The sequence below is a fragment of the Cebidichthys violaceus genome, unplaced genomic scaffold, assembly GCF_023349555.1.
Source record: "Cebidichthys violaceus isolate CVI_PGR_0920_01 unplaced genomic scaffold, fCebVio1.0.p SCAF_30, whole genome shotgun sequence".
Lineage (NCBI taxonomy): Eukaryota > Metazoa > Chordata > Actinopteri > Perciformes > Stichaeidae > Cebidichthys > Cebidichthys violaceus.
In genome coordinates, this window is record NW_027176484.1 from 2,340,249 (window position 1) to 2,361,226 (window position 20,978).

Here is a 20,978-nt window from a genome sequence, read left to right on the forward strand (position 1 = left end):
GAAATAACAGTAAAACATATTAAATATAAAAAATGCAAAATATAAAAATGCACAATATATACAATAAAAATAACAGAGTAAAAATAATTAAATATAAAAATGCACAATATATACAATAAAAATAACAGTACAAAATATTAAACATAAAAATGCACAATATATACAATAAAAATAACAGAGTAAAACATATTAAATATAAAAATGCACAATATATACAATAAAAATAACAGTAAAAAATATTAAATATAAAAATGCACAATATATACAATAAAAATAACAGAGTAAAACATATTAAATATAAAAATGCACAATATATACAATGCAATAGAATAATATTAAAATAAAAAAAAAATGTAGTAGAAGTCTGAGTACTTTTCCTCCATTTCCTCCTAAAATGCATTATAGGGTTATTGAGTGTAAACAGGTTCATAACGAGCAGCCAACCACAGTGCAGTGAGCTCGGTCATCCGCGACACAACAGACAGGTAGGTGACAGACAGGTAAAGCGGTTTATTAAGATCATTTTAATAGCAGGTGGAATTGACACCGCAATCTGAATAGATTCCCTGTAAACAACAGATAATGACACCAGATCGTTCATAGATTTAAATAGGTTTTTTTTCCCCCAAGGTGTTTCGGTCTTCAGGTACGCATGACGTCATGCCAAGTTTTCCCTCCCCTGTCCCAGGATGTCTCACACTTCTCCCAACTGACACTTCAGAAGGAAGTCCCGCCCCTTTCCACCTCACCGATTGGATCAAAAGTAACACGACGCGCGTGTGCTCCAGTTTGATTGGCTCCCGCTGGTTGTCAGTTCAAAAAGGGCGAGTAGAATCTGCGGTCGGGCGTCAGGTGAAACTCACTCTGTGAGGAGAAAAAGGGGGAAAGATATAATAAAAAAAAAACGTACTTCGTCTGAACTTTCCGGAAGTTTTTTTTTATGCTATTTATGAACTTATTAACCAAAGGACACGTTTAATACCGGATACCAACACGCCACAAGATGAAGAGCCTCAAGTATCGACTGAAAAAGCACGAAGTTACCATCACAGTAAGTTGTCTTTTTCTGTATCGACTAACGCACGTTTTTGCAAGACTTCCCCGGACTCTCCCCATTGCATCTAGTATGCGTTTATCAACGACGGCGTTGTGTTTTAACCTTTTTCAACACCGGGAGGGGTTTATTGTTTGTAACCCTGACCTCTTGTCCCCGACAACCACGTTAACCGCGCTCGTGTTCCCACGGCTCTTCGTGGTGACGGTGGAAATAAAACACACTCACACACGCACCAGTAACTTTACGCACCTGCAACCTCACGCGCGAGTGGCGGATGGGGCCTCTGACACAAGTTGTACTACTCTGCATCCGTTCGGGTTCAGTTTGTTCATGATGTGGCCTAAATCAGGAGCAGCTGACGGTGTTGTTGTTATTCACAAAAGCTCATTAAATCAGTGCAGCAGCCCCGCGGTAGAGCCCTGGACGCTGGGGTTAAACATTTGGACTGTTCTTGAACGCAGCAGCCCACCGACAGATGTTGAGATGCTTGTGAAGTTTTGTGAAGGATGGAAATGGGTTCTGTTATCAGCTTATTAGGTAAACCTAGCTTTTAAAACGTATGCGTCCTAATACAACAGTAGCGGACGAAGTACTCGCAAGTACGAGTAGTAATACCGCAGTGTAGAAATACTCGCTTTACGAGTAAAAGTTAGGCAATTAGAAGATATGGGAAGTAAAAGTCCGAAAAGTGTTGGCATCAAAATGTACCAAAAGTAAAGTACTTATTATGCACAATAGCCCATTCATTAATAGATTAATGTCGCTTTAATGTTGCAGAAAAGGTGTTGAACCAGCTTTATGATCGTTAAGTGCTGCTGTTGAGTTGTACTGAGAGACGTTTCAATTATTTTGTCCACGTCAATCATTTTCTGGATTATTCGTTTTTTTGCTGTTAAAACGTTTCCCAGAGCCCATATACATTTTCTTGTATCAGTCAGATACATATGTGTGTGTGTGTGTGTGTGTGTGTGTGTGTGTGTGTGTAGTTTACCGTCATGTATGTCAAAGAAAAGCAGCAAATCCTCACATTTGAGAAGCTGAAACCAAAGACTGTATGACATTTGAGCTTGAAAAATGACTAAAACAAGAAATCAATTTATCATAATACTACTTCATCGATTACTCAGTGAATCATTTCAGCTCTACCACAAACTACAGCCTCAAAAATGACCACAAAGTGGAATCAACATCTCTCTTTCGCCAAAATCTGAACACTATAGCCTTCATGAAAGTCAGATTTACTGCATGTTGTGTGAGACTAAATAGTTTTTTAGCAAGGTGTACCTAATAAACTGACAACTGAGTGTATATATCTTTTTTTTTTCTTTTAATAAAGAAATGCAGTTATCCTGCCACAGAATACAGAAAACTTAAAATATTTCATCTAATCCTAGTATTTGTACATAGAATGTGTTGTGGGCAGCCATCGTGGCTCCGTGGATACACCATAAGTCCCCTCAGGAATGTTGCAGTGATTCTGTTGCCAAGATAAGTCTGCATGTGTTACAGACCGGAGTATTGAATGAATAACACTGAATCATGAATATCCATCAGGTCTATGCTTCTCAGCTAGAGTCACCACACAATAGGCCATCATTTTACATTCATTCTTCACTGTCCAGCAGCACCAGCAGCAGCAGCAGCCTATGAACTCAGTCATTACAATTCCGCACAGTTCAACATGCTGTGGGTGTTTGGCTCTGCACTCTGTTTTTCAGCTCCTAGCAATTACCATGAGAAAGGCACAAAGCCAGAGGAGCTGTGTGTGGCAAACTGTCTTTTTAAAAGGGAGAGGAGGAAAAAAAAAAAAAAAGCCCTTCGGCAACGAAATGGTATTGTATCCACGTCGATGGTTGTCTCACTGCGTCCGTCCGAGGCAGCCATTTAATATTCAAGCCTTCAGCCTTTTCTGTCCTGTTTTGCTTTAAAGCTACCTCAGGAAAAGCTGAGGGTAAGCCGTGCTGAGGAAACACCGCTGACATTTACGCAGGTCTGCCTGAGTGATGATACTATAACATTCCCGTTGCATTCCTCCGTGCAGGCAGGTAGACCAAAGGAAACACTTAAAGCTGCTTCAAGGAACCTTCATTTTGCGTTGGTTTTTGGCGGTCCCTGTGGATGAAAGTGGTAGTGTTTCAGATAACGGACCACTGTTGATCCGTACAGACCCCCCCCCCCCCCTCCCCTCGCTGATTAATTACACACTTTTTAATATTAACCATCGCAGCGTGGAATCAACTTTTACTGACGATCTCTGATACACTGTCAACAACCAATCAGTGTTTAAATTGACAGGAGAACAACGAAGGTTCCCTTCAGTTACATTATGATGCGTTCAGGCTCTGTTCAGTGAAAAATTAGTATTTGGTGAAGGTGAATTATAACGTTATCATGATGTGTTCACGTGATCTTGTAAAATGTAGTGTTGGTGAGAAACTTGAGTAAATCCAGTTGTTTGAAGGAGATGTTTTCACAACATAAATAGATATTAGAGATGAATTATGATCTGTTTACACTAAGCAGCATATATACATCATTAAAACTAGTTATGAAAATATTTGTTTTAATCCATAAAAATACAATCTTTCATCTCCTTATCATTTGAATTGGGTTGTTATGAAGAAAAACACTTCAGATGACTATAACAAAGTAAAAGGATAACATTTAGAATTTTTTTTTTAATGGTTTACAGACTTCAGAGCAGATGAAATGATTTTCGGGATGATGGGGAAAAAAAATAAAATCTGGAGCCTTGTAGACGAGCTGCTATAACCAGACAACAATATGGATCGGCAATTAGTATTTAATTAATATTTAGTTTTAAATTGATTAAGATGTGCTGTATCTTAGTTCAGATTTGCATGCTGCTAAATGTAAAGACATAGTTATCATTCGTTACATATCAGATCATCCTCACCTGGAAGTTCTGCTCATAAAAAAGATGAATAATATCAGCAACGAGGCGTTAGATTGACAGCATCTCATCTCTTGCTGTAAATGTGCTACACAAGGTGCAGGAAGTGAACTCGCTCACAACTTCCTGGTGGGGTGACTAATAATTAAGAAAAATTCATCTGTGTTTTTCCGAGAAGGAGAGGCAAAGGGGGGGGGGGATCCAAAGGAAACCGGCTTTTAGCATTTGAACACACTGTAACTGAATTCCGGCGTCTTCCACTCCTTGTTATCTTTTCTATTATCTCCTCCAGTGATCATATGTGGATTTACTTAGAAAGAAGCCCTGAGCTGCCTAACAATAGAAGCCACAAACTGCCTATTCCCACTTGACATTGTCCTCTTTATTGAATTCTGTCATTATCCATCAATCTGGCTTACCTATCAAATATTAACAAGAACTTATTTCAGCCAAAGGAATGCAAACTAAACTTTTTAAAACAAACTCGGTGAGCAGGATATAAAATGCCAAGACATTCCCCTCAGTACCAGCTGTAGATTAAAGGCAGGCTGAGGTCTTGTCTGTAGTTTTGGCTCAAGTTTCTAGGCAGGGCTTCAGTTTCAGTCAGTCTCTTGTGTGGGGAAACGGTTCTTTTTGTCGAGTAGAAAACAGTTTGTCTTGAATTCCGAGGCTTCTCATGACGAGCGTTGTCACGGAGGCTTATAATTACCAATTGTTCTCAATGGAAAGTAAACGAGTATTTATGATGTTTGAGGCAAATGTATGACTAGGACTTTAAGTAGTTATCAACGAAGCTGTCATTAAACCTGTTTATTTTCTAGATGAATAAGTTAATTGTTATACAGTGTAGATCCCAGTTTCCCACAGCCCAAGATGACTCCCTCAAATCTCTTGTTTTGTTCAACCAGCACTTCAGAACCCAAAGATGTACACTTTACAAAACAGAGAAAAGCAGCAAATCCTCGCATTAGAGAAGTTTGAACCGTGTGTGTGTGTGTGTGTGTGTGTGTGTGTGTGTGTGTGTGTGTGTGTGTGTGTGTGTGTGTGTGTGTGTGTGTGTGTGTGTGTGTGTGTGTGTGTGTGTGTGTGTGTGTGTGTGTGTGTGTGTGTGTGTGAGTGTGTGTGTGAGACACACATGTTTTCCTTTACAAATGACTCCCAACGTTTCATTGATTATTAAAATAGACGCTGATGCATTTTAACTTGTTGATTAGCTGCTGCACGTGTAAGTAAAAGAACACCACCTCCGCTGGCCACAAACACAGATTGTCTAAAGCAATATGTAGGTTTTAAAATGTTTCAGCTTCAGTGTCTACTGAAACGGGAGCAGACAGGAGAGCTCCTGGGGGAGAATACGAAACTGGCTTTCCTGGTTAGTTTTGAGATTATAGTCTAAACTGTCGCACAGCGAACATCTGTTCTGTAAGTCGCGGAAACAATATTCTCAGGAGACTTAAAAATCAGGCCGGTTCCTCCGGTGAAGGAGAGAGACGCTGCACCTCTTCATGGACTCTGCAGCCCACCTGAACCGAGGTCTTTCTGAAGGCGGCTCGTCCGGACAAACCTCCAGTTGTGTCGTTTCTGAATGTTTTTCTCAAGATCTCAATTCTTCAGTTGCATTTTGCTCACTGGAACATGAAGAGAGAGTTCTGTCATGTTCAGCATTGATTCCCTATGCAGTATTGATTTGTTCCGTTTGTGTCCTCATATATATATATATATATATATATATATATATATATATATATATATATATATATATATATATATATATATATATATATATATATATATGCGTGAGATTTGTTCAGTATTTTGCTCATGCACTCAGGCCTACGGACCGTGCGATACATGTTTTTCCGCTAGTTATTTCCACTGAGTTGGCTTCTCTCTCTCTCTCCCTCTCTCTCTCCACTGTCACTGTCCAATACAGACATAAAATGCCCCAAAAATAATCTGTACTCCACATGTTTGTTTGACTGCGAGGATGCACGCGATGCCTTCCAGAACACTGAATGTAAACAGAACTTTGCCTTCAACAGAACTACACAGGGTACATTTTAAATACGGTCTTTTTTTTGTTCCTGTAATGTGGTGGAAGTGTCGGGAAAATCGTTGACCAAGTCAGCTAATAATGGTGGAAGATACGATGATACGGTGAGAAAATATGAATATATATATTTATAACTTGGTTATTGATTTAAAAAAAAAAAATCCTTTTAATTAGACTTTATTTAACCAGAAAGGTCCCATTTAAATACAATATCTCTTCTGCCAGGGAGTCCTTAAGATGGACAGAATAATAAGTTTCATATACAAGTACAAACATGGACAGATGATGTGACTAAAAAACAAAAAGACAAAAAACAAACAGGAATCAGAGGCTAAAAGAGTCAATGCAAATCATGGCACTGTAAAAAGTGGTTTCAGTACTTTTAAACAGAGGACAGAGAAATATTGATATATCTGTGATCATCCAACGATATCAGGCCTACGATATATTTATAGAGCTCTGATGCTTTGGGTCGTGGTTTAGTGTTTGGATAAATGTTGGGAATGTGATGGAAAATGAAAGTCGTTCAGTGCCACACACACACACACACACACACACACACACACACACACACACACACACACACACCACACACACACCACATGAACCGCCGGCGTGTGAGTTGATCATCAGAGACGTGTTGGGAGTGTGTGTCTCACTCCCCGTGGAGAAACAAAACCTCCTTCGTGTCAGCTGACGTCTTGACGGTAAAGATCTCTGATCACCGACTACCTTTTCAAACGCGTAGTCATGTGATGATGGCAGAAACAGAAAGGCATTATTCTGATTTAAGATGATTTCATCAGTTTCTTGATGGACTGCTCCATTAATGCTCCAGTCTTAAGTGGATTTAGTCCAACTTTTGTGTCTTTTTGATGCGCATTATTTCCTGTGAGGATTAGAGCTGAAATGTTTAGTCGATTCATTTTATTAGTCAATTAACAGAAAACATTTTCGGCAACTATTTTAGTTATCAATTAAGTATTTTTTTTTTTTTAGGCAGGAATTCCAGCCATTTTAGCTGCCGGTTCTCAATTGTGAGGATTTGCTGCTTTTCTATTTCTTATGACATTTTGAAGTTATTATCTTTTGAGTTAGGGGGAAAAAAAACAGTTAAACAGTTTATGACGCGTTTGCGACCCTTGGAAGTAGCCTGGTATAAAACTCTCTGTATATTTTCTTTACTTTTTATGCCGAACCACTTTTTAAATTTGATCTGAACACAATTTAAAAGGCAGATCAAGGCTGATCATCAAAGCAACTCCTCAGCCTTCGCGTAATGAGAAGCTTCCTTCAGGCAGACACAGCAGAGCATAAAGAAAAGGGCTGAATCGAGGATTTAGCATCCAAGTGATTGCAGCTTCTTAGATAACTTTGTGCTGGACCGTTATTATATTACAGCATGTGCGACTCACAGCCAGGGCTCTTTTTTTAAAATCGGTGTCAGAAAAGAACATCGACACTGTTGCTGCTCGCACTGATATCACTCGATTGTCGGCTTGTCATTATTTCTGGTGTATCACTAGATTTTGGATTTCTAACTCCCTTTTCATTGCGTTCCTGATCACACCTTGTCTTTATTTTGTCTTCACCCTCAGCAGGCATCCTTTAAAAATGAAAGGTAGGAGCCTCCCTCGCTCTTGAAGTGTTGTTCTGGGAGTGGTTGATGATCGCATAGTGGAGCCAGACGGAGGTCGGCTGTATTGTTGGGAAGTCGTAACAGAAGGGGAGTTGGTATGGGGCTGTGAAAAAGGGGGCGTATGATGGCTCCAAGCCTTAGGGAGGGATCAATATCTGCTGCTTTGGTTGTGTCTAAGGCGTCATCCACACAACTAGCTTTTCATTTTAAAACGGCGCGTTAAAACAAAAACAACGTTTTTAAATGTTTCAGAAGTAATCTCTGTCCAGTCTACCACGCCTGAAAACGCATATCACATGACCAGGGGCTGATGCCGCCGCTAGACACGGGAATTGGCGCAAAGCGCTCAAATTGTAGCTTCCCTCCTTGGCATGTAGGTAGTCGTAGAATTTAACTGCGCAACAGACGCTAGCATAGACAGCGAGGCCTGTAATCCTCTGTCCGTGTTGAACTAAGCACTGAATCCAGGATCGAAGCTGATATGGTTTTCCTGCGTCATCGTTTTCAGAGGTCTCTTGTTTCTGCCCGTCCAGACTAAAACTAAACCCCTGGGGGTATTCAAACTAAAACGGCCACAGCAGCGTTTTTTTTCAATCATCTCCGTTTTAGGGGTTCCAACAATGTGAACAATTGTGTCCAAGTAGTGTGGACGCCAGGCGTCAACGCAGCGAAAGGTTTTGCGTTTTTAAACGAGAACTTAGTAGTGTGGATGTAGCCTTTTGAGATAATATGAAGTTATTATGAAGAGCAGTGACATTAATATCACGTGGTGGAAAGTAGGGATGCACTGATCTGACTTGTTCAGTCCCAATACCGATAGCAATACCTGGGTATGGACTCGAAACCCGTGTTTAATTCATGAACTGTAAGCCTCACTGTGTGGAAGTCACTGGTATCATTCTAGTATGTGTAAGGCAGCATCTGACTTGACTCAAACATTATTCTTCTAACTTTTTAATCAAAATGTAACAAATAAATACATTGAATTTGTATTTTTTTTTTTTTATATAATAAATTATTTTATTTCAGCAATGCATTTTAAAAAACTAAAAACGGGAATTAAAATGACATTTTATAAACAGAGAACCTTTGTTTTGAGAACTGAAGGTGTTTAGTTCCACCCCCCCCCCCCCCCCCCCCTCTTCTCTGCTTCTACAGACTTTTAAAGCGTGTGATCCACTGCAGCTCTTTGGAGAGCTCTGTGATGGTCCGCTGCTGCCATTCCAACCCCAGGACTGTGCACTGCTCCACTTTCCCCGTAAAATCCTGTTAGGAGGACGGTGTGTCCTCTCAGCAAGGCGGTTGTTGACGTACTGCGGCGATGTCTGCGACGCGGAGACATGAGAATTGCACTTCATTTTAAACCTGGACGTTGTAACATGTCTATCAATATCACGGCGAAGACTGCTGGAAGACTGCTTTTCACGTCGCCGGAGAAATGACATCTGAACAAGAAGCAGAAGCAGTATTCTCCAAAATGCAGTGTTCTAGAAAGATGAGAAGCTGGTTGATTTATTATAATAATAATAATAATAATAACCGCTCTACCCTGGTGAGGGAACTTGAGGTCTGCTGAACCCCTGAGGAATCTTTCACAAGCCGCTGAGCAGCGTATAAAGCCCTGAGTACCTACTTAACATTATCAAGTTTAGGCTCCAACTTGGTAAAAAACACCCAGCAGGCGTTCTTACCCCTCTGCTGGTGGGGGTGAGAAGGTCTGGGATTTGGAAGGGGAAAAAAAAACAAAATCCTCTTTTTCCTCCCTCACGTTCAAAGCATGTGTGTGTGTCGCTTTGCTTTTTTTTGGACTCCAGTTGGTAAAGACTGAATGTTTCGTTCGAGTTAATCCTCGGTCATATGACGAGGCTTTGCAGATCTCCCTCTGACAGCCTCCTGTCAGACTAAATTGCTGGTCGGCTTTGCTGCCCTGTCAGGAAGATGTCGAAGCTACACAATGAAGCAAAAGACTGCTGTCACACATGAATACAAGGGATCACACTGGACCCAATTTTTGTCATTCAAAATCATGTTCCTATTCATCCACAACAGTGTACTGTTTAGTCATACAATCGCTCTTTTTCTTAGTTCGTGGCGCAGAAGCTGAAGATTTCACTTCTGAGATTGCATTAATCATTTTATCCAGTTGTGTTGTCCATTTATACCATTTTATGAGATATATATACCAGTTTTAATCTGTGCTTTATACATTGCATTGACTAAAATGGCAACAGTCACTTCATCAAAACTAGTAAACCAAACACTTGAAGTAAAGAGAAATGGTTGGCTTGTGAACCACTGAGGTGGTAAATGATTGTCTCGGTATGAATAAGACTCATAGAGGCTGCAATTTGAGTTATACCTCAAAAAGACATAAAAAGACATATTGTTAGGGTTTATATCTGACCATGTGTTTTATCTTGTGTGTGGAATTGACAGTTTGGCCAGGTGGTAGAGCAAGAGGAAATCTTGTGGAGTGTTTTAAATTGAAAATGGTTCGTCCTCTGGGGAGCAGGAATGTGCTCAGTGAAGCTTGTTTTACTCTTGACCCAATGATATTAATAGGAGTCCAACGGATCAGGCTGTTTGGTGCTTTTATTTCATTTCCCACAATAACTGCTTACGTTTTTTCATTTACTTTGTGATTAGAGCGACGGTGGATAGATTATTAATCTGGAGACTATTTTGCGCTGTGCCTGTATTTAAGATGTTCCCTTCACTCTGACAGATGAAGCAGAATGGTTGCGGCGGACATGGCTTTGCTAGATGTGCGTTGCTGAAGCTGACGAAGCCTCTTTTCTTCCCAAATTGCTTTTATGTTTTATTCACTCTGAACAAAACAGCAGGGAGCCTACAGAACCCACGCCTTAGTATAAATAGAGTTTTAATATCATGGCAATCTGCCTGTAATGGCTGATTTTGATTGTTTTTTTTTTTTTTTTTTTTTTTTATTTTGGCCAGATGAAGATGAATCTTCTTCCCTAGCGTTCAGCAGGTCTTCCTGTAACATCCATTTGTTCACACGGCCATTTTACTTCTATTCACTGTAGGAGGCCAACTCTCAGACCGGATCAGCAGCAGTTTGTTTTAGGCTGGACATTGTGTTGGCTGTAGAGTAGGTGGTAGCGTGACAGTCTGTGTTTTTAGGATTAAAGTCTGGCTCCATGGGGGCGGCCATGAGGTCATCTCCGCAGCGTCACCCGCCTGTGTTCCCAGGCAGAGAGCTCACCCTGTGAAAGACCCCCAAGTGTGTGTGTGTGTGTGTGTGTGTGTGTGTGTGTGTGTGTGTGTGTGTGTGTGTGTGTGTGTGGCGGCAATGCATGTCAGTGTTTGTCATGTGTGATTACAGGGGGGGACCATGCAGTTGGCTGACTGTATATGTGTAATATAAACTGTGTAGGGTTAGTGATGGAGAGATTACCAATGATGAGGGAGGTTGTCATGTGAGAGTGGGCTGAGCTTATTGACTGACTTTGGGTGGGCTGCAGCTGAGACACACACACACACACACACACACACGCACACACACACACACACACACACACACACACACACACACACACACACACACACACACACACACATGTATGTACAGTCAGGCATGCTGAGCAACAGGAGCACAAAGATTCTGCTGATGAGGGGCAAACCGCTGTGAAAAGGCTCAGACTATAATCCTCATCAAGCTGTGCTCCGTGTGTGGTTGTATTCTTCTGTCTCTCTGCAGATGAGGCAAGTGGCCCCGGCTTTATCAGGAAGTCGGTAAAACATTTTTCAAACTTTTTTTAAAATTTTTTTTTTTTTTTTTGCAAAAGTCCCAGTGACCCCAGCGTACTGGTGGAGCCAGTTGGTCTCATTTTTTAGTTTTCAGCTCCACCGCTGGCTTCTGCCAGAAACGCAACGTGCAGCAGAGTTGACTGATTGTGAAGAGGGTGATGTGACTTCTACAGGTCAACACCTATTGGAGGCATTTTGTGATGTGGAGGCAGACGGTAACAGGAAGACCTGCCTGGTCACAGGAAGGACGAGTCACTACCTGCTCTGTGTCTACCTGATTGTTATCTGTCACCACGGGAGTGAAGGTGTTGTTTTCAGGAACTTCATACAGCAGCTCAAATGACATTTTCTACACTTAAATCATTATTTTCTTAATCCTTATTATGTAAATGTAATTCTCTCCATATAAGACTTGGCCCATGTGATTCATACGGACTAAGTTTACTAAAGGCATGCTGAATTCTTACCACATAAACAATCAAAGTAACGTTCAGATGTTGAGCAACCATTGTTTTAACACATTCCATAAGACTATGGGGAAATAGATTTTTTTTATTTTTTTTTTTTTATATGCAATGTTTTGCGAGGCCTAGTCCATTTGACCAACCCTCCGGTAACATTCCTTGTGTGAGGGTGTGTGTGATGACTTGCAAGTGCTGGCCAAACAAGCATCACCACCTCTGTTTGTGCCCGAGTACCAACATGCCCAGAGAGCTCCTCGGTTAACCAAATATGGCCGTGTGCAAGACAAAAGACTGCTGTGGTATTTCCCTCATGTTGCCTCATCGCTTTCCTTGATATGAGATTTTTTTTTTTTTTAAACAGCCTTCATTCCTCGCAATACTCCCTTCAGCCACATTAACATTAAAGTACCACTGACACACACATTTTTTTTATCTGTGTGTATTCACTTACTGTCTCTCATGGCACTGAAAATGCTCATTTTAATGGTGTTTTAAAATATAAAAAATATTTAAAAAAAACTTTTTTTATTTTTTTGTTAATTAAAAAAAAAAATAATAATAAAAATAAAATAATTATATATATATATATATATATATATATATATATATATATATATATATATATATATATATATATATATATATATACACGTATAATATATATACGTATAATATGTGTGTGTGTGTGTGTATGTGTGTGTGTGTGTGTGTGTATATATATATATATATATATATATATATGTATATATATATATATATATATATATATATATATATGTATATATATATATATATATATATATATATATGTATATATATATATATATACATATATATATGTATATATATATATATAAATCACCTGGTTAATTTGCTGCGGTGTTTCTACATTAGTGATCTAAATGGCTCCTGACTGGCTCCTCTTTCTGCCCTGTTCTCTTCTTCTATCTCTACTTCGTCCGACCAGCTGGAATAATATCAGCCACACCAGCAGCCAAAGCCCACAACCCTGCTGTTTTTAATTCTCCTGCTGCGAGACATTGTTGTTTCAATGATGGCTTTTTAAATGCGTCCGCTAAGCTGCTGACATTTTACAGGAAATTGACATTTTAACCTCGTACAGAACAGGTACAGATCTGGTGCCTTCAAAATAATGTTTGCTCTAAATGGTTTTGGAATTATTTGTTTCTTTTTATATATATTGCTTCTAGCTTAATGCTAATGTCGGTGTGTTAACATGCTCACATTGGCAGCGGTAACATGCTGATGTTAAGCCGGTCTAATGTTCACCATCTTAGTTTCATCTAATGTTTATTTATATATATTTTTTTAATTTCCGGTATATGTTTACTGTTAATTTTATTGGTTATTATTCTTAGTTTTTCCTTATTTGTGATGTTACATGTTCTAAAAAAATCGATCTAATCTAATTATTTTTAGGAAGTAGAGATGAGAAAAGCATAACCTCAAGAGGGCTTTTGTCCAGATTCAATAATAGTCTTTTCAGATATCAACTGGTAATGAAATAGTTTGAGATGTCTCTCATCAATATCTAGACCTGTCTTTCAGAAACTATATTATGGTCTTGTTCTTCATGATCTTTCCTGGGGTGTTGGCCGGGGCAAAGTTCACCGGGTTTGGGCAACTGGGCAGCTGATCTCCTGCCCTGGCAGCGGGTGTCGGAAGTAGAAGAAAATAGCGAGGAAAGGCTTTGCCCTCTGGGTCATAAGTCATCTAAAATGGTGTGACCCAGCAGCTGGACCAGCTATTCTCCATTTTTAATCTCTGGGCCACACAAGTCAAGATCTCTTAAGGCGGGGGGGGGGGGGATCACCAGAAAACTCCCAGTAATCCACTTTACACATGAGTTTTATTGTGTTTTTAACAGGCTCAGGCTTAACTCGAGTATCATAAAACAGACCTATGGTATCAGTTTTTATCAGCCTGCTCTTTCTCCGTTTCCTCAGAATCGACCCTTCCTTTACTGTGAGAAGTATCCAATGCCTTAGAAATCTCTATTCTTCTCTAAATGGCACTTGTCAGCAAAGTTTCTATCATTCTTATCATGCGACGGCATCAAACAATCGGTCACACTGGTGATGATTTAGATTGTTCACAGTACAGAGAGCCCATTCTGGTGCAATCAGTGGATGTGTGCTCTATGTATGTACTTGCAATACAATTAATGCACATTTATTCAGATTAAATTGTAAGACGTGAACAAGTCCCGGGCTTTCATGCTCTTCATAGGCACTTGTCACTAATCACATGATGGATACTTGATTGTAATGTGTAGTTTTTGCCTGCTTTCAGCAATGGCATTCCCGCCTGTTCGCTGTCGATTTTTTTTTTTTTTCCCCACAGCTCCCACTTCATCTCCCCGAGGATGAGAGCGAGACTCCTGAAAGTGTTTAAACTGTAATTTAGTTTTACACAGAGCTGCAGAGAGAATAGACCATGCTGACTCCTTAAACTTGATTTCTGTTTTACTCTTGCAAATTTGCATTTAACTTGCAGAATTGATTTTTAAGTACGGTTGGGCAGTTTGATGATAAGCTAGACACGGGATCGGTGAAATGATACTGAGAGAGCCTGCGAATGAGTGTCCTGACTGCGGGTCACTTGTTTTGTCTCTTTGGTCAGCAGCTTCGAATCCAAAATGTTGACATTGTTAGGGCAGTTTTATTTTTCTTTGAGACAACTTTGTCCGTCTTGTCTCGTCACCCCAAAAAACACGTGAGCTTTCTAGTCAACAAACCCAACGTGCCCCATGTGCGTCCTCACCCCCCTCCCTCCCTGTCAGACACTAGAGGCTCCCTTTATCACGTTGTCTTATTTCTAATGCAACACAAGTTGGATTTAAAGCCGTCGGCACAGGTTGCTGATGTAGGCTACTCTTTAATTTGCCAGAACTTGTCATGATGACGATATGCCGGTTCAGCTGGTTTCCATAAAAACAAAACAGTTTAAGCTCAGACACCTGGCCAGACCAGAAAAACATAAATCCACCCAACTCTATTCATAAGGAAAGCTAGCTTCAAACCCTGTTGACAGCGTGTAGCGGTTTGACTACTGAAGTATGGCCAATGCAGAGAGACAAAGGATCATCTCGTCTAGAAAGCATCAACGCTGAAGATGACCATCGGTCACCTTCTCCTCTGTGTGTCCAGGATACAAATAGACTTTAGTGAATTTGACCTGTTGTTTTTCTGTACACCACCAGAGGGCGTGTCTGTCCGTCAATCTGTCTGTCCGTCCTGCTGCATCCAGTCCATACTCTGCCCAGCAGGAGTGGTCCTGTGTTTAGCAGCGACGCAGATATGCAGCGAGTGCCTCGTCGTGTACATACCATAAACAGAGCGCCTCTTTCCTCTTGACACCTGGCCTGAACCATCAGCAGGGATTCAAAGAGGGCCGTTCACTCCGAAGCATCGATCTACATGTCCCACGATTACTGATCGCATGCTACATCTTGTCGCTTTCTCACCCCTCCACTTGTTCATTTACACATTTATTGACCTCAGATATGCTCTTTTCTTTCTGTCCTCCGACACCCTTTCTGCCTCTGCCCCTGTGGTCTTTGTACTCACACTCCACTTGTCCAGACAGTTGCACAATCACCACTTCGTGCACACATCGAAGAGAGAGCGCCGTCTTTCAGAGGTTTCCCGCTGAATTAATATCGACTGCCGTCTACTTCTCAGCGGCTGCTTGAAGAATGACTGACTCTGAAAAAGAAATATGATTTTTTTTCAAGGTAATTTGCACCAATAGATCAGCTTGTCACTGAGATATTCTATTTTAATGTCACAAACTGGTCTCTCTGGGGATAAATGGTAAAAAAAAAAAAAAAATACAAACGGATGATTGATATCATGTTTGGGCCAATTCATAAACTAGAAGTACTGTAAAGATTTTATGCTTAGTATTGGAAAGTGATATGGGTCGTCTGATATCAGTTCATTTGCTTTGTGTGGTATTGGAATTTTTACCTCATACACAAAAGAAAAACGTAGTTATTCAGTGAAACTGTTAATTAGGGCAAATTTGGTTCAGACATTCATGCCCCACTCAAACTAGAACTAGCGCCACCATCAAGTTAAAACCTTAATTTTGTCATATATATATATATATATATGTATGTATGTATGTATGTATGTATGTATGTATGTATATATATATATATATATATATATATATATGTATGTATGTATGTATGTATGTATGTATGTATGTATGTATGTATGTATGTATGTATGTATGTATGTATGTATGTATGTATGTATGTATGTATGTATGTATGTGTATGACAAAATACCTGCAAAACTAGTATCATTCCCATCAGATTCAGCTGTACCTTTATGGTAAATAATGGACTGTATAGTATTTACACTTGAATAAGTTGGTTAACATGGAAAAAAACATCTTCATGTCAGCATGCTGTGGCTGGAATTTGAGATTTGCTGAAACCTCATATTTACAGATTATTTAATTCATTTTTTGTTCACTTGAGCAGGACCTGTGGTCAGCATGAACAGAAGGAGTGAGTTCAGCAACCGATAATATAACCTGTCCTTCATCCCTAATACAAAACACTAATGGATAAGAAAGTAAGGACTGCAAAAGGTCTGTACTTCCAGATAGCTATCCTCTTCTCCCGTGTAATGTCAAAGGTTTACATTTCATGACATAACGTCTCCTCACAGATGTCTGCTGCGATCGCCGTCATCCCCATAATCATAATCCTATAAAACCACTCGAGTAACTGCAGTTTTGGCATCCGACACCACTATCACTTGACATATTGGCATACAGCTTTATGTTTTGGTCTTGGCGTCGGCCTGTTATCAGATGACCGGCGAGATATTTCCTGCTAGTGATTTCATTTGTGAGGACATTAGAGACCCATCAGTCTGGCCAGGGGCTGAGAGAGAGAGAGAGAGAGGCAGGAAGCTGAGGTGTTGGAAAGAATTACAGTCTGTAGACAGTGATGGAAAACCTGAACTGAAGATGACAACAGCCTCTAACTGCCACCCAGAATAATCTGTGTGGACAGGTAGAAGCCCGAAGTGGCTCGTCCACTGTGTTGTCCTCCGGGTCGCCGTGTTTAAATAGAACCCTTAGGTAATGTGTTTGTTTTAGTCACACGCTACAAGGGGTGTATATCGTTTCAGCACCAACGTCACGGTTAACGACGCAATGAGGGGACGCTAATAGTTCAAGCCAGCTTGAGTCCTTTTCGCCCATCGGTGCCAGCATTTCTGCACAAATATTATAAGATAATACTTTACCTTTTTGTTGCCCCCCTCAGAGGCGTGCTTCAAGGGATGGAACGGTTTGTTGGTTGGTCGGTCCACCACTTTGAAAGAGACTTTCTTTTCTAATTCATGGTGCCCAGAGGATGAATCCTGCGCACAATGACATCAGCCACAGCTGTACTTTGCATTTGATACAAACATTTTAGAAAATGTCATGATGACATGATGACTGTGATGTTGATCATTTGAAACATCGTGCTGTTCCTGCTAAACGTCCCATCATGTGAGCGTTGTCCTTGCGACCATGTTGGCATGCGGGACGTTGGTATTTAGTTTAAAGCGCAGCCTCACAGAGCCGCTATAATTAATCCAGACATCCAGTCTCTTCTATGTCCTTCTGCTCACCTCCAGAAGAATCCCGATTCTGTGTGGAATCAGATTCACATCGAATCACGATCGTTATCTGTGTTGTTTGTTCGTAGTACGATCAAATGAAAACGTGTTAAAAAACCGTCTTGTGTAGATATTTCGGTCTAACTTTTGAATGAATAAAATGACAAAAGAAAAAAAAAATTACGATGAATAAAAATGCTACGTCTGGTGCAATATTTTGGTTTTAATAGACATGACTCGGAGTAAAAATGGGTAGATTTTTTTTTTTTTCTTCATATTTAAAGCTACAAAAATTTAAATTTGTAAATATTTGGTGAAATTTAAAGCTTAAAACGAATCTGTGGAAACTAAAATAAAACCTCTTTTACCCCAACCCACACACGCCTCAGATCAAATGTCGTTGAGCTCAGTAATTTAAAAATAAACTTTACACATATTCATCTGCTTGAAATTTGTTGCCACCATTCCAACGTATGAAAGCAAAGCAGGGACATAACATTGACATCATATTCACGACATAATATGAAACCAGATATTGTCATGTGCTCTCGTCATCATCTTCCCAGGTCATAAAGGCTGCAGTCATGTGATTTCAAGTTGAGATCATTGAACTGAGTGAGAAGAAAGTGGGCATCGCATTCCATAAAACTCACAAATAGTTTAGACCAAATCTTTTCAAGAAGGCACCAATAATCAAAATCACTTTAAAACATCAAGCCATGCTTTAAAGCCTATCATGCTCTTTGATTTTGCCAGTAAGTGAGTGACTACTGGAGTGGCAAATTGTCCTTGCTAACAGCCCTATCTTTAACTTGTACATTAACAGATTCTCACACACACACACACACACACACACACACACACACACACACACACACACACACACGTTAAAAAAGCACACCCATGTACGAGATTTACGTGACCAGTGTGCTGCGTGGCTGGGTGCCATTTTGACGCCTTTGTCTCTATGCTGGGCTGAGCAGCTTTCGTAAGTTGACACCTACTTCTTCACATGTCATGTCATGTGGAGGAGGTCTTTTTGCATGTTTGTGGATATCGGTGCCGCTCTGTTAACGCCGGTCTGGCAGCGGACGGTAACACGAGGCCGTAAGGAGCTGATGCAGTGTGCAAATTAAACGGGTCCTCGGGTTGCTGTCTCTGTACCCCCTAAATACAAGGGAAGCTTGTGCTTTTGCAGTGTTGTTTTTTTTTTTAGTGTAAGTAAACGGGCAGTGTAGTTTTTGGTGGTTCAGCTGGTTGTGAAAAGGCTGACATTTAACCTTGCTACTGTGCAGCTCGGATCAGGGGGCTTTGGAGCCACACCACCCGCTTTAGACGGATGGGTTAACGGCAGCTCTTGGGTTCAGTAGTGTCCTGTGGGGGTCAGTGCCAAGACCACTTCAAATGTGCAAACCATAATCCCCCTCTGACATTAATATTTTCAGATGGAGGCAAGCAGGGAGCATGGTGGGGGGTGGCGATGTAAGCAAGGTCTTTTTGGCTGGCCTTGTTTCATGCTGGCAGTGGTGATAGACACTAAAGCCATTACTCACAGTGCAGGCATGTCCAGAATGTATTCTTAGCCGCTGTCTTCCTATCAGTCACTACAGAAAGGTTGGAGGGTCAAAAAATAAAGAGGTAACCAGTCTGCAGCGCTGTCTGCACCGCCGCTGTTTACCAGGGAGGGGGTGATATTTTAAACCTGGGAGAGCTTACATATTTACCCCGCTGAGCCTGACCGACTTGCCATTTGGTGGGGTGAAGACGCTGGAGACCACTGATAGAGGAGAGAAGAGAGAAGCCCTTCACTTGCAACTTGTTCAGCGAGTACCTTGCAGGTTTTTTTTTTTTTTTTTTTTTTTTTTTTTTTTTTTTTTACACATAGAAAACAATCCAGAGAAGAAGAGGAAGAGTATCGAAACAGAAGGAGACTGAGCTGAACAGAAGGTTGGAGGATAAAGGCGAGAATAGAGGGGGAGGCGAGAGGGAGCCAGGCTGAGCTGACTTTCCCCCCCAGAGGAGGAGTTGCAGTTGCCGGCCAGGGCAGGTCCCAGGGCTGGCAGGGCTGGTCCTACTGCTTCTCCACCTCCATTCTTTCCTCCTCTTACTCCTCCTTCTCCTCCCTTTTTAACAATCAACTAAACTGCTGTGCAGTGATGAACTTACAGGCAGAGCCTGTGAGCAACACAGGAATGCTCAGAAAATCCTGCCAAATAAACTCCTCCGCCTCAAGTGAGGGAAACTCGAGAGGTTGAGCCTTCCGTAAGAGGACCTCCACTACCGTATAGACTGTCACCCTTCTGTCTTCTCATCCGATTTGTTTTTTTTTGTTTTTTTGCACTCACTGGTTGAGTGCAAACTGAGGGGTTTTTTTTTTTTTTGTATACACTTTTTTTTTTTTCTCTCACTTTTTGCTTTTGTTAACCGGAACCCTGGCAACCTTTTCAGTAGCACGGTGCAAGGACCAGCTCCACTCACCAAAGATGAGCCGCTGGCTGAAATGCACCTCCATGCACTTTGTAGGTATTCACTGGTTTCAGTTTTGTCACCACAATCTGTTTCTATGGTTTCTGTTCTGCCAGTAGGCTTTTCTCTACAAATTGACTCAAAGTTTGTGATTTCACAAAGTGGTAAGGCGGTGAAGGAATTCTTCTCGAGGCAAAGTGGGAGATTTATCATCGGTGGGTCAGTTGAGTGGCTCAGTAATTGCTTCGCAACTCTCAGTATATTGTCAAAAGCGGTGTATGTATGGTTTCATTACTTTCTGATTGTGTAGCTTCAGTGCATTGCTGCCGTGTACATACACATTGCTTGTGTTTCAAACTCAAACTAATTTGTGTTCTCTGTTCATTTCTGACCTCCAGTATAAAACACCCCACTTAAAGAGTGCTTCCCAGAAGCCTGAAAAGCACTCTGTTCCCATGCTTTGTAGCTATCACTCATGAGGGGGGTGGGGTTAGTGAAACTGCAGCACAGCACATTCTTGGCACATTCTGCTTTAACTTAAGTCTATTATTGTACTACAAAAGGACAAACTGCATTGCCGGTGTGTCATACGCATATGTCACTGTTGCATTTATTCAGCTAAAAAGAACCGGAGACCGCATTGCAGGCGTCGCACACTACTTTTAAACTAAGAAGGCGTTTGGTCAAATATTTGTTCAGCTATTTGGTTTTGGGGAAACACTGTCAAACATCCTGCGTGTCTGAAAAGTTCACTGTCTTCACTGTCAGAACACAGACTGGAACAAGTATGACGATCGGCTGATGAAGGCCGTGGAACGCAGCGAGGCGGACAAGGTGGCTGCCGTCCTCAGCAAGAAGGGCATCATCCCCACCAAGCTCGACGTGGAAGGACGCTCGGCGTAAGTAAACACAGCCTCTGAACATCCACACACACACACACACACACACACACACACACACACA

The 20,978-nt window shown here is 40.9% G+C and overlaps 1 protein-coding gene across 2 annotated transcripts in view; it reads left to right on the forward strand.

Moving 5' to 3' along the window:
* The first annotated feature begins 826 nt into the window (after positions 1-826).
* The window catches only part of uacab (uveal autoantigen with coiled-coil domains and ankyrin repeats b), a 43,354-nt gene continuing 23,202 nt past the window's right edge, over positions 827-20,978 (forward strand). The window contains exons 1-2 of one of the 2 annotated variants that reach the window (XM_068724280.1): positions 827-1,051; positions 20,784-20,914. In XM_068724280.1, coding sequence (XP_068580381.1) covers positions 1,004-1,051; positions 20,784-20,914 — 179 coding nt within the window. In that variant the 5' untranslated portion in view covers positions 827-1,003. Of the gene's footprint in view, positions 1,052-19,433; positions 20,069-20,783; positions 20,915-20,978 lie in introns of those variants that run through there. The other variant, XM_068724281.1, reaches the window with a different exon arrangement.